This window comes from Kogia breviceps, chromosome 3, assembly GCF_026419965.1.
Source record: "Kogia breviceps isolate mKogBre1 chromosome 3, mKogBre1 haplotype 1, whole genome shotgun sequence".
Taxonomy (NCBI): Eukaryota; Metazoa; Chordata; class Mammalia; order Artiodactyla; family Physeteridae; genus Kogia; species Kogia breviceps.
Window position 1 is genome coordinate 30,321,265 of NC_081312.1, and position 14,547 is coordinate 30,335,811.

General features: G+C 40.2%; 1 protein-coding gene across 9 annotated transcripts in view; it reads right to left on the reverse strand.

The window, feature by feature from the left end:
- The window catches only part of RGS6 (regulator of G protein signaling 6), a 574,222-nt gene that overhangs the window by 533,007 nt on the left and 26,668 nt on the right, over window positions 1-14,547 (reverse strand). For all 9 annotated transcript variants that reach the window (XM_067028212.1, XM_067028210.1, XM_059055864.2 and 6 more), the window contains exon 2: window positions 8,735-8,838. In XM_067028212.1, the coding sequence (XP_066884313.1) occupies window positions 8,735-8,818 (84 nt within the window). In that variant the 5' untranslated portion in view covers window positions 8,819-8,838. The remainder of the gene's footprint in view (window positions 1-8,734; window positions 8,839-14,547) is intronic.

Genomic DNA, 14,547 nt, shown 5'->3' on the forward strand with positions numbered 1-14,547 from the left:
TCCATATTGAAACACTGAGGAATAAAAAATACAGAAAAGAGCATAAAGAACATGAAACACAGAGAAAAAGTCATACTATATGAACTAAATCCCAAGAAGAGTAAAAAGAGAAAACTAGACATAGACAATACTTGAGAAGATGATGGCTGAGAATTTTCCAAACACCAATCAAATAAAAAGAACTGCTATTACCTTTAAGAACAATAAGTAAAAAGAAAATAACAGCTCATAGTAAAATTGCTAAAACCTAAGTGAAAGAAATCTTAAAAGCAGTCAAAGATTTTAAAAAAGAGATTACATTCAACAAAGTAACAAAACTGACAGGTAACTTCACAACAAAAACCATAGAAGCCAAGACACAAAAAAAGTTATCATTAAAGTGTGGAAAGAAAATAACTGACAATCTAGAATTCCATACATAGGAAAAGCACCCTCCAAAAAATGAAGATGAAACAAAGACATTTTTAAACAAAGAGAAACTGAGAGAATTTATGTCCAGCAGACCTGCACTACAGAAGATACAAAAGGTAGTTCTTCAGACAAAAGAAAAATGACTCCAGATGTAAGCACAGAGGTGCAGAAAATAATTAAGAATAATGGAAACAATAAGCTTTAATACATCTACATAACCAGTATATTTAGCAAGTAAAAGAAAAATGATAAAGTCTTATAGGGTTTCAAAAATAAAGAACAGTCAATCTGACCATATCCCAGGATGTCAGTAACCATCTCCCTTTCAAGGCAATTATTAGGTCTACCAGAACAGAAGTTCAGTAACCTAACTGTGGGATCATCCCAAATACGAATAACTAATTAACTAATTCCCTTTCAAGAGACATTTGACTTATTTCTATCTTTGGATATTATTCACCAAAGAATATGGATATTGTTTTGGAATGGGTGTATGTCTATATCTGTATTTATATCTTTGTATATTTTTTCCATTCCCTCATTGCAGTTTTTCAATTTTGATTTCTATTTGCAAACTAACAGACATTTAAAAAATAACCCTCCTACCCCCCCAATGATTTAACACATTTATTTTCCTTTCACAGACATTTATTAACTTTAGTTTTTCTTGTTCAAAATCCTGAGAATGGGGAATCTCCTCTGTGGCCACTCAGGTTCTCCATAGTATAAGGATACAGGAGTATCAATAGCCAGAGTAATAAACTGTCTGCCAAAGTGTAAAATCTTAGACTCTTTGAAATGAAATGAGGGAAAAAATTTGAAAAAATGAAATGAAGCCTTAAATACACCAAAGGCTTTCAAACTAGGAAGTTATATTCAGGGAAACACATCATATTAAACCACACTGAGCTATTCTCCACACTAAAAATACCATCCCTTTCATCTGTGGACACTGATACCACTGGTCTGAGACTTGCCTGCACTCCTGTCTCCTGCCAACCAAGATAATGGGATGGGAAGCATTTCCCCTCACAAGTTTAATCCTAGGGGAAATGGAAAACAGAACAGTTTTTTCCTAAGGCAATTAAGAACCTTCAAAATATTTAATGAAAGGAATCTTAAAATGCAGATTGAACAATTAAAGTAGTTACCCAGAACACTCTCCGTAGTTTGTCCTTGGGAATTTTATTTAATGTTAAAGAAAAGAAAAGAAAATGAAAGACAGCCAAGACCAGAAAGCATTTGTTTTAAACATACTGACATCTCTGTGTTTTAAAGTTTTACTTTGGTTAACTCTCTAAAGAAAATTCAAAAGGAAGCAAATAATAAAATGTGGATTTCTTTATTATGGATTATTAAAGCCCTGGAATGTTAGAACTGAAAGTGTTTTTGAGATCACTCAGCCTAGTTAACACTTCACTTCACAAATGACAAAACTGGACTTAATAAAACATAGAAACAACTTGTGCAGGGCCAAAAGTGAACTAGCAGGGCAGTGACAATAGCCAGATATCCTGGTCCAGTTACAGCCTCTTTCCATGACCCTCTTGATTTATCTACATACAAGAAGAGGGGAAGGCAATTCAGTTCCGTGGTTATTTGGTTCAAAATTTTGTTGCCCCAGAGACCTTCAGACAACTCCCAGGTATAACCTAGAATGAGAGGAACCCTCTCATTCCCTCTCGTTACCCTCAGATCTGCCCTGCATCTGATCAGTCACCAAATCCTGTAGATTCTACCTCCTAAACAGCTCTCAAGCACTTCTCTTCATCTACATTATCACTGCCACTGAGCTGGACATCATTTTTTCCTCCCATGAATTCCTGTAAAGTCACCAAACTATTCTTCTGCTTACTAATCCTACCATTTCTCTTACAGCCTCCCTCCACAATCCCATCCTGAACACTGAACATACGACTTCCCTGATTTAAATCCTTTTGTGGAGAATTTCACTGTGAAGAAAAACAGGATCTCAATGGATTCTCTTTGCTTCGGGGATTAGACCTGTATGAGTCAGAGGCTTATCGGCAAACAGATGGCAAATAAAATATAGGACAATTCAAAGACGGCTTATTTCAGAAAGGATCAAGTATGAAGAAGTAGCAGGGCATAGGGGAACCATAAGGAAACATTCAGGAACCTCTGACTTGTGGAAGTAGAACCATGTGGTAAATGGCTTCTAAAGTGGCCCATAATGATCTCTACCTCTGGGTATTTGTGCCCTTGTATAAACCCCCCACCTTGACTGAGGGCTAGACCTGGAGACTTGCCCCTAATGAAAGGGATGGAGTGTTACAGCCAAGATTAGGTTATAAAATAGTGTGACTCCCACTCTGCCAAACCCCCACCCTCCACCTCTTCCTTGCTTACTCTGATGAAACAGGCTTCTATGTTGTGACCTACCCTACAGAGAGGCACATATGGAAAGGAACTGAGAGTAACCTCCAGACAACAGACAGTGAGGAACCAAGGCGATCATTCAATAACCCTCAAGGAATTGAATCCCACCAACAACCACATGAGTGAGCCTGGATGTGGGCCTTTCCCCAGTTGAACTTTCAGATGAACCTGCAATTCCAGCCAACATCTTGACTGTAGCTTGTGAGAGATCCTGAGCCAGAGGAGCCACCTGCACTTATTATGACACTCATAATCTGCACTTGGATTATGGACCCACAGAAACTGTGGCAATAAATGTCGTGTTTAAGCCATTGATTTTGGGGGGGGGGGTGATGTGTTATACAGCAATAAATTACTAAGACAAACTGGAACCACCACCCCAAGGCCCAAAAGGATGAGTCAGAGAAAAGGGTATCTGGACCCAGAGGAGAGCAGTCTGCCTAGAGAGGAGCAATGGCCTTCAGTCAAGGGACACAGCCAGTGTGAGACCTTGCCAAGAGGGGGCCAGGGAAAGAAATACCCTGACCTTGCCCTTCTTCCTCCTCCCCCCAGCTCTCCTCAGTCTCCCATGGACCAAATTCAATTGAAAGCCAGAGGTCACGGGAGCCCTGTAGATGCAGTCCACATGGTACAGTGAGCAGCATATAGAGCAGGGGAGTGTGGGCGCAGAGACAGAAAGAGAAGATACCTGCACAGCATCCAAACTCCTTGCCTGATGTATAAGATCTTTTATGATCTGGCTAATCTACCTATCCAGCTTTATTTCTCAACCTTCATCACAGAAACCTAGCTCCAGGAAAACAGCCACTTGAAGCTTCCAGAACTCAGTATACATCACAACTCTGTCCCTTTGCATGTGCTAGTCCTTCTGCCTCCATAGTTTTTCTCCCATTCTCTGCAAGGTTAATTCTTATTTATCTTTCAAGAATTAAGGCAGGTCAAACCCTCTGGATGTCTTCTATGACATCATCATCCTCTCTCCCGATGTGGACGTCCCAACCCTTCTATCTCCTCCCAGACCCCTCAGTGTACCTCTATGTGCATTGCAACTGCCTAGTTACCCCATCTCTGCCCCACTGGCCAATGGGTTCTTTCGGGGAATAGTATTCATCTTGCCTTCCTAGCATCTAACAGTGTCTGGCACACAAATGACACTCAATACATATTTGCTAATTAAAGAGTTTCTAATCCTCATCACGCCTTGTTCACCAGGGTCTGCAGGTTCCCTGACTCTCAACTGCACTGGCCTCTACAGATGCCTTCAATGAATTCCAAAACAATGTCCTGTTGCTAGCTTTCTCAAAATCACTGCAGAGAAGTTCTGTGCACATTATTTAGTCCAATCCCCATCACTTTACATAAGAGGAAATGAAGCCAAAACAGTATTTTATTTATTGAGTTTATTTATTAAGTTTACCCTGTGAGTAAACAGGGTTAATCTTATCATGCTTCTTTCTATTTTATGTAGACACTAAATACATACATATTTTTTGTAAGAAGTGTTCCTTAGTTGGGAAGGAAGAAAGCAAAATAAGAAACAGAGCCAGGAAGATGAAGTTCCCCATCGAGAGAACCAAAGCAGTAAGTGAGCCAGGGCTCTTGGCTCCCTGTTTGGCATCTTCCATCACATTGTACCACCTCCTGACCCTAGCGTGGGTCATGGTAAGCTACAATTTTCTCTGTCCACCTACCATTTAATTTCCCAGAGTTCTACCAAATCAAATTGCCAGTCCAGGTAGAAATTTGTCAAGAGACATTACCAACACCTCTCAGAGAACCAAATAAAATCAGAAAGCAACCTACTCTCACTCAAAAGAATTCCTAGTTATAAAAGAAAGTAAACATTTCAGAACATCTTCACCCAGGAAACAAGACAACTAGCAAGAAGAATGAAACTTGAGCATTACAAATGTTCAAAGGTAACCCAAGTCACACCTCTGAGAATAACCTCGAAAACCAAAGATCTGCCACGTGGTATTTTCATTTATTTAATTTAACTAATGGCTTTCAGCCCCAACAATGTAGGAATGGTAGTTTGTGGTTGATAACATAACAGGAGAGAGGACACCAACTGGGCTGTCGAGTTACCTGGACACAATCACCAGTTCACTGGGAAATTGCCAAGTAACCTACAGCAAGTTATGCATCTTCCCCATACGTTAGTTTTCCCATCTATAAGATGAGGGTATTGACTAGAAAATCTCTAAGATGAAGGTACTAAAATTTCTCAATTTTAACTCTATAAGAGCCTGGTTTTTCTACATCTTGAAAGAGCTGCAAATAATTACAAAATCAAAAACCCAATTCAAGACACCAACTTCCCCATGACTTTATACTGCATACTCCACCTGGATATTTTAAAAGACACTAAATAAATGTGTTTCAAACTTAGCTGGGCATCAGATTCTCTTGAGAACACGTTAAAACTCAGACTCCTAGGACCCAGCTCAGACATACTAAACAAAAACAACTTGGGGGTTCTCTGAGGACCAGCATTTTTATAAAGTACCCCTAAATGATCTGATGTACAGCCAGGTTCAAATATCATCATTACATTGGGCAATTCAATGACCCCAGGATCTTCTGGATCCAGGAATATTAAAAAGAAAAATAGGTTAACAGGTCTAGACGACAATGAATAATTAAGGCTTTATTTTAAGTAGATTTTTAATGTGACCAATACATTTTTCATGCACACCTCCAATCCAAAATGTGAATATGAAGGATAAAAAAACTAAATTAGAAAGTCTGTTCAAGTCAATAAATAAATCATGCTTTGGGAAAGTATAACTTCTCATAGTTAATGACATAGAACACATGAAAAGAAAATGAAGAGTATTCTGAAAAGTATAGGCTTAAGAAACCCACCCATCATTACTCATATGTCAGAAGGTTACCATCCTAAATGGTATTTAAAAGTCACAACAACATTATGGACATAATCATCCCACTTATTAGTCGGAGGTTTACTCAAAAGTTTCATTTCTCTAGATTTAGTTTTTTAAATGTCAGCATCTGAATCAACACAACATAGTCCAAGCAAAAATTTCACACTGAAAACATCTGACAAGAGAAAGAAATAACAAGCAAGAGAAAGAAAATCAAAATGAAAGCACTATTTGCACATTTTTAATGTAAATTTTTGCTGTAGAACTCTGAGAAAAGGTTTGATTTTATCGCTATGACCTTGAATAAATCATTACATAAGAGGACTTCCATAGAAAATATTTTAAATCAACCTTGGTTCCAAGATACAATCTTTACCTATACCTTGAGGATAGTGTCCTGCATAGGTAAGTCTTGGTCATAGGCAACGGTCAGTCTACAGCAGAAAACTAGGTGAATATCCCATGTTTCAAACACAACCAGGGCCTAAGTTAGTCAAATTAACGAGGTTTAAATGATTCCAGGTCCTGGACCCATACGGGGCAATAAGTGTGCCTGCTTTCTTTCTAATAGACTGCACAGATCCAATGTCCCTTTTATACCAATTAACTAACATAGCAAATAACATGAACACAGACATACCCACCACAGATTTAGCATGAGGAAGCAAGATAGATTTCCAATATAGAAACCAAATAACTAATAGTCATTTCTCTAAAGAATTACAGCATTTTACAACTTTGTAGCTAAATTAAAATTTAAAAATGAAGAGCCTCCTGATACCACCTAAACACTAAAAATCAAGTTCCCACAAACCTGTAGGAAGTTTTCCCTTTCAACATAATACCAAACATTCTTGTGGGAAGGTGTTTAGATTACATGACCTTTACACTTCTTATTAACCTTTAATAATCCATTAATTTGCAATCTCTTGAATAACATTAAAATATCTGCATTGTTTTCCTGTGTCATAAAAAGCAACTCACTGTATGAATGCACTTTAATCACCTTATTAACAGCATCAACATTTATACATTTTATCATTTATTTCCTCTCCAAGTGTTACTTATTGCTACAAGACCGAAAGATAAAAGAAAAAGAAGCATTAATCGTGGACCACCTATATGCCAAGCAGGATGTAAGCTGCTTTAATTACTTTATCCAAATGAATCTTCACAATAACTCCTGGAGGTACTATCCTTTCTCCCACCTTTTCCCCCTTTTCTGGATGAAGAAACAGAGACTCACAGAAGTTAAATAACAGACTCCAGGTCACACCACTAGGAAGTGGCAGAGTTGCAGTTTTAACCCAGATCTGACCCCAAATCCCATGTTCCTATGTGCTTGGCAGAGGGTCTCCTAGTCTGAGGTGGGTTAAGAAGGTAATGAATAAACGTCTCTATGTTATTCTATATGCCTCATAACTTGGTTAACCCCACTAATCTCTTTTTTCTTTACTATAACTTAATAAACATCTCTCTTAGGGATGGGTTATCTAAGCATTCTTTTTCAAAGCAAAGGATTAAGGAATTTGGTACTAAAAGCAAGATTAGTTTGAGAGCTCTGTTCTTACAAGGAAAAAAGAAAAATTCACCATATTGATCATCCAGGAATATCTAGTTCAACGTTGCACATATGATTAACATAGATAGAACACAGAATCTTGCAGAATACACAGAACTCAGCAGTCAACTCAAATATTTAGCGAAATGAATGAGATGAACTCATTTTCCTTATTAATATATGATACAGTTAGGCTACATTTTTACAAACGTGCAGACATCAAAAAGGTGTATGAGAAGCAGCAACTGTTTTCTCAAATTCAGCAATGCACAAATAAAACTTATGTACCATATTTCCTTCCTTTAAAACATATGCTTCCCAATATTCCTATTTGAATTAATAGCACCAATGCCTTTCTATCGCCCAAGGTCAAAAACCCAGTTATCTCTGACTCCCTATTCACCTTCTAATTTCACATTCATTGCGTTTCCAAGTCATTGCTAATTCAGACTCTTTATTTCCCCCGCTCAGTCCTGCTCATTTCTGAGGGGCATTTTCCCTGCTAGATTAGGGTCCTCCTTACCTTTCTCACAGATACAGAAGCACCCCACCAAAGCCTCCAACCCACCCTCGATAATAGTCCACTTGGCACACTAGCACAAGGCTCATAATCCCAAAGAAATGTTGATCTTACAACTCCCGGCACTAAAGTTTTTGATGATCAAATTGCCTATGACTCAACATTCTAAAATCTGGCTCCATCCCAGACTCTCTTCCCCAAATCTCTCCTCCATTTACTCCAATTACTTGTAATTCATCCTCTGTCCAAGCTAACTGGTTCTGGTTGCCCTTCACTTCCTCTAGCTCTTTGCCTTTGCTGAATGCATCTCATTGCCTGTAATGTTGCTCTTCACTTCTGCTTTCCACAGAGGGGAATGCTACAGATCCTTTAAAACTGAGTTCAAAGGCCTCTCCTCCACAGCCCATCCCAGATCTCGGAGGCTGGAAGTAATCGCCCCCTCCTCTGAGATTATGTAACACTCTATTTGCACTTCTCTTTTGGAAGTTAACACTTGGACGCTGTAACAGTTATTTGTGTACATCTTATGTCTCCTACCAGCTGTAAACCATCTAATACATACACACCTCTGTGTCCCTCCCACAGTATCTAGACCAGATCTTATCCGTACTATGGGTCTGAAGAACATTCGATTAATTAATGTTACACTAAGGCCTTTAGACAAAAGGACAACACGTGTCTATCTGCATTGTTCAGGCAAACTTTGGTTTAAAGAAAATTAAGCCATAGAGTGTTTTTCAAGTGTTCAATACCAAGGATGACAAGACCTAACTTCCTTGAATTTTAAAATTGGGGAATCAGAGGATATGAAAAGAAAATTACTCATTTAACAGTCAAGGCCAGAAAACATTTGTAGGCAGAAAACATTTGTGGAGCCATCAACCATCAGTCAACCCTACACAGAACACAGACACGTACACGACAGCACCCCCAACGTTTAACCAGATGCCTTACTTTGCGGTAGACTATCATATTTGGAGAACTCTCCTCTGGGTCTGCAATCCCCACTGTTCTTTGATCCCCGGAACCCTGAGCCATCCTGGGTGTCTTCACTCACACTGCGAAAATAAATAAATAGACCATTAAGACAGGAAAGAATTACATAAAGAAATGCCATGCAAAGAACTAAGTATCTTTCGTCAGGTGGCATGGAAACAAAACGTGATGTAATTTCTTTTTTTTCCTCATTACTTTAAGCAGTATTTTTTTAAGCTGGGGATAACTGTAGTCTTATTATCCACATACATTCTTCTAATTCCAAAGCAACATGTGTTTTTTTTAAATTTTCACCCCAGAATCACACACTCTAGGGGAGATCATACACCAATCTTAAATAATCTCATGGAGATAAATGAAGCCACTCATTTTCACGTTGATTTTGTCTTATCAAAGCTCATTTTATGATTAATTCTATGCATTAAAATATGAATATTTTATCAAGCAATTACAAATCAAAACCACAAGGAGATACCACTTTATACCCACTAGGATGGTTATAATAATTTTTTTAACTCAAATAAGCATTGACAAGGATGTAGGGAAATCAGAACCCTTGTACATTGCTGGTAGGAATATAAAATGGTTCAGTCACCATGGAAAACAGTTTGCTGGCTCCTCAAAACGTTAGAATTTACCATAGAATAGAATTTACCATATAACCTTGCAATTCTACTCTTAATAACTAAAAACAGGTATTCAAACCAATATTTGAACACTAATGTCTGTCAGAGAAGCACTAGTCACCAAAAAATGGAAAAAACTCAATGTCCATCAACTGATGAATAGCTAAAAAAAATATGGTCTATCTCTATGGAATGTAATTCAGCCATCCAAAGTAATAAAGTACTGGTGGGGGAGCTTCAAGATGGCGGAAGAGTAAGACGCAGAGATCACCTTCCTCCCCACAAATACATCAGAAATACATCTACATGTGGAATAACTCCTACAGAACACCTACTGAACGCTGGCAGAAGACCTCAGACCTCCCAAAAGGCAAGAAACTCCCCACATACCTGGGCAGGGCAAAAGAAAAAACAGAGACAAAAGAATAGGGACGGGACCTGCACCAGTGGGATGGAGCGGTGAAGGAGGAAAGGTTTCCACACACTAGGAAGGCCCTTCGCGGGCGGAGACTGCGGGTGGCGGAAGGGGGGAGCTTCGGTGCCACGGAGGAGAGCACAGCAACAAGGGTGCGGAGGGCAAAGCGGGGAGATTCCCGCACAGAGGGTCGGTGCCGACCAGCAGTAACCAGCCCGAGAGGCTTGTCGGCTCACCTGCCGGGGCGGGCAGGGGCTGGGAGCTGAGGCTCGGGCTTCAGTCGGTCAGGGAGAGGACTGGCGGCGTGAACACAGCCTGAAGGGGTTAGTGCGCCACGGCTAGCCAGGAGGGAGTCTGGGAAAAGGTCTGGAGCTGCCGAAGAGGCAAGAGACTTTTTCTTGCTTCTTTGTTTCCTGGTGCTCGAGGAGAGGGGATTAAGCGCGGCGCTTAAAGGAGCTCCAGAAACGGGCGCGAGCCGCGGTTATCAGAGCGGACCCCAGAGACGGGCATGAGACGCTAAGGCTGCTGCTGCCGCCACCAAGAAGCCTGTGTGCGAGCACAGGTCACTCTCCACACCTCCACTCCCGGGAGCCTGTGCAGCCCGCCACTGCCAGGGTCCCGGGATCCAGAGACAACTTACCCGGGAGAACAAACAGCGTGCCTCTGGCTGGTGCAACGTCACGCCGGCCTCTGCCGCCGCAGGCACGCCCCGCACTCCATGCCCCTCCCTCCCCCCCGGCCTGAGTGAGCCAGAGCCCCCGAATCAGCTGCTCCTTTAACCCCGTCCTGCCTGAGCGAAGAACAGACGCCCTCAGGTGACCTACATGCAGAGGCGGGGCCAAATCCAAAGCTGAACCCCGGGAGCTGTGGCAACAAAGAAGAGAAAGGGAAATCTCTCCCAGCAGCCTCAGGAGCAGCAGATTAAAGCTCCACAATCAATTTGATGTACCCTTCATCTGTGGAATGCCTGAATAGACAATGAATCATCCCAAATTGGAGGAGATGGACTTTGGGAACAACGTATTTTTCCCTTTTTCTCTTTTGGTGAGTGTGTATGTGTATGCTTCCATGTGTGATTTTGTCTGTATAGCTTTGCTTTTACCATTTGTCCTAGGGTTCTGTCTGTCCTTTTTTTTTTTTTTTTTTTTTTTTTGCGGTATGCGGGCCTCTCACTGTTGTGGCCTCTCCTGTTGCGGAGCACAGGCTCCGGACGCGCAGGCCTAGCGGCCATGGCTCACGGGCTTAGTTGCTCCGCGGCATGTGGGATTTTCCCGGACCAGGGCATGAACCCGTGTCTCCTGCATCGGCAGGCGGACTCTCAACCACTGCGCCACCAGGGAAGCCCCATTTTTTTTTTAAGTATAGTTTTTAGCACTTGTTATCATTGGTAGATTTGTTTTTTGGTTTGGTTGCTCTCTTTCTCTCTCTTTTTTTTATTACTTTTAAAAAATATATTTTTTAATAATTATTTTTTATTTTAGTAACTTTATTTTATTTTATTTTACCTTCTTTCTTTCTTTCTCCCTTTTATTCTGAGCTGTATGGCTGACAGGTTCTTGGTGCTCCGGCTGGGTGTCAGGTCTGTGCCTCTGAGGTGGGAGAGCCAAGTTCAGGACACTGGTCCACAAGAGACCTCCCAGGTCCACATAATAGCAAATGGTGAAAATCTCCCAGAGATCACCATCTCAATGCCAAGACACAGCTCCACTCAACGACCAGCAAGCTACAGTGCTGGACACCCTATGCCAAACAACTTGCAAGACAGGAACACAACCCCATCCATTAGCACAGAGGCTGCCTAAACCCATAATAAGGCCACAGACACCCCAAAACACACCACCAGATGTGGACCTGCCCACCAGAAAGACAAGATCCAGCCTCATCCACCAGAACACAGGCACTCCTCCATCAGGAAGCTTACACAACCCACTGAACCAACCTTCCCCACTGGGGACAGACACCAAAAACAACAGGAACTACTAACCTGCAGCCTGTGAAAAGGAGACCCCAAACACAGTCAGCTAAGCAAAATGAGAAGACAGAGAAACACACAGTAGATGAAGGAGCAAGGCAAAGACCCAACAGACCTAACAAATGAAGAGGAAATACGCAGTCTACCTGGAAAAGAATTCAGAATAATGACAGTAAAGATGATCCAAACTCTTTGAAATAAAATGGAGAAAATACAAGAAACAAGGACCTAGAAGAACTGAAGAACAAACAGACAGTGATGAACAACACAATAAATGAAATTAAAAATTCTCTAGAAGCGATCAATAGCAGAATAACTGAGGCAGAAGAATGGATAAGTGACCTGGAAGATAAAATGGTGGAAATAACTACTGCAGAGCAGAATAAAGAAAAAAGAATGAAAAGAATTGAGGACAGTCTCAGAGACCTCTGGGACAACATTAAACACACCAACATTCGAATTATAGGGGTCCCAGAAGAAGAAGAGAAAAAGAAAGGGTTGGAGAAAATATTTGAAGAGATTATAGTTGAAAACTTCCCTAATATGGGAAAGGAAATAGTTATTCAAGTCCAGGAAGCACAGAGAGTCCAATACAGGATAAATCCAAGGAGAAACATGCCAAGACACATATTAATCAAACTATCAAAAATTAAATACAGGGCTTCCCTGGTGGCGCAGTGGTTGAGAGTCCGCCTGCCGATGCAGGGGACATGGGTTCATGCCCAGTCCGGGAAGATCCCACATGCTGCGGAGCGTCTGGGCCTGTGAGCCATGGCCACTGAGCCTGCACATCCAGAGCCTGTGCTCCACAATGGGAGAGGCCACAACAGTGAGAGGCCCACGTACCGCAAAAAAAAAATTAAATACAAAGAACAAATATTAAAAGCAGCAAGGGAAAAACAACAAATAACACACAAGGGAATCCCCATAAGGTTAACAGCTTATCTTTCAGCAGAAATTCTACAAGCCAGAAGGGAGTGGCAGGACATATTTAAAGTATTGAAGGAGAAAAACCTACAACACAGATTACGCAGCAAGGATCTCATTCAAATGTGAGAGAAATTCAAACCTTTACAAACAAGCAAAAGCTAAAAGAATTCAGCACCACCAAACCAGCTTTACAACAAAAGCTAAAGGAACTTCTCTAGGCAGGAAACACAAGAGAAGGAAAAAACCTACAATAATAAACCCAAAACAATTAAGAAAATGGTAATAGGAACATACATATTGATAATTACCTTAAATGTAAATGGATTAAATGCCACAACCAAAAGTCATAGACTGGCTGAATGGATACAAAAATGAGACCCATATATATGCTGTCTACAAGAGACCCACTTCAGACCTAGGGACACTTACAGGCTGAAAGTGAGGGGATGGAAAAAGATATTCCATGCAAATGGAAATCAAAAGAAACCTGGAGTAGCAATTCTCATATCAGACAAAATAGACTTTAAAACAAAGATTATTACAAGAGACAAAGAAGGACACTGCATAATGATCAACGGATCAATCCAAGAAGAAGATATAACAATTGTAAATATTTATGCACCCAACATAGGAGCACCTCAATACATAAGGCAAGTACTAACAGCCATAAAAAGGGAAATCGACAGCAACACAATCATAGTAGGGGACTTTAACACCCCACTTTCACCAATGAACAGATCATCCAAAATGAAAATAAATAAGGAAACACAAGCTTTAAATGATACATTAAACAAGATGGACTTAATTGATATTTATAGGACATTCCATCCAAAAACAACAGAATACACATTTTTCTCAAGTGCTCATGGAACATTCTCCAGGATAGATCATATCTTGGGTCACAAATCAAGCCTTGGTAAATTTTAAAAAACTGAAATCATATCAAGTATCTTTTCCGACCATAACGTATGAGACTAGATATCAATTACAGGAAAAAAAATCTGTAAAAAATACAAACACATGGAGGCTAAACAATACACTACTTAATAACCAAGAGATCACTGAAGAAATCAAAGAGGAAATTAAAAAATACCTAGAAACAAATGATAATGAAAACATGACGACCCACAACCTATGGAATGCAGCAAAAGCAGTTCTAAGAGGGATGTTTATACCAATACAATCCCAGCTTAAGAAACAAGAAACATCTCAAATAAACAACCTAACCTTACACCTAAAGCAATTAGAGAAAGAAGAACAAAAAAACCCCAAAGTTAGCATAAGGAAAGAAATCATAAAGATCAGATCAGAAATAAATGAAAAAGAAATTAAGGAAACTATAGCAAAGATCAATAAAAGTAAAAGCTGGTTCTTTGAGAAGATAAACAAAATTGATAAACTATTATCCGGACTCATCAAGAAAAACAGGGAGAAGACTCAAATCAATAGAATTAGAAATGAAAAAGGAGAAGCAACAACTGCCACTGCAGAAATACAAAGGATCATGAGAGATTACTACAAGCAACTATATGCCAATCAAATGGACAACTTGGAAGAAATGGACAAATTCTTAGAAATGCACAACCTTCAGAGTCTGAACCAGGAAGAAATAGAAAATATGAACAGACCAATCACAGGCAATGAAATTGAAACTATGATTAAAAATCTTCCAACAAACAAAAGCCCAGGATCAGATGGCTTCACAGGCGAATTCTATTAAACGTTTAGAGAACCAGCTAACACCTATCCTTCTCAAACTCTTCCAAATTATAGCAGAGGGAGGAACACTCCCAAACTCATTCTACAAGGCCACCATCACCCTGATACC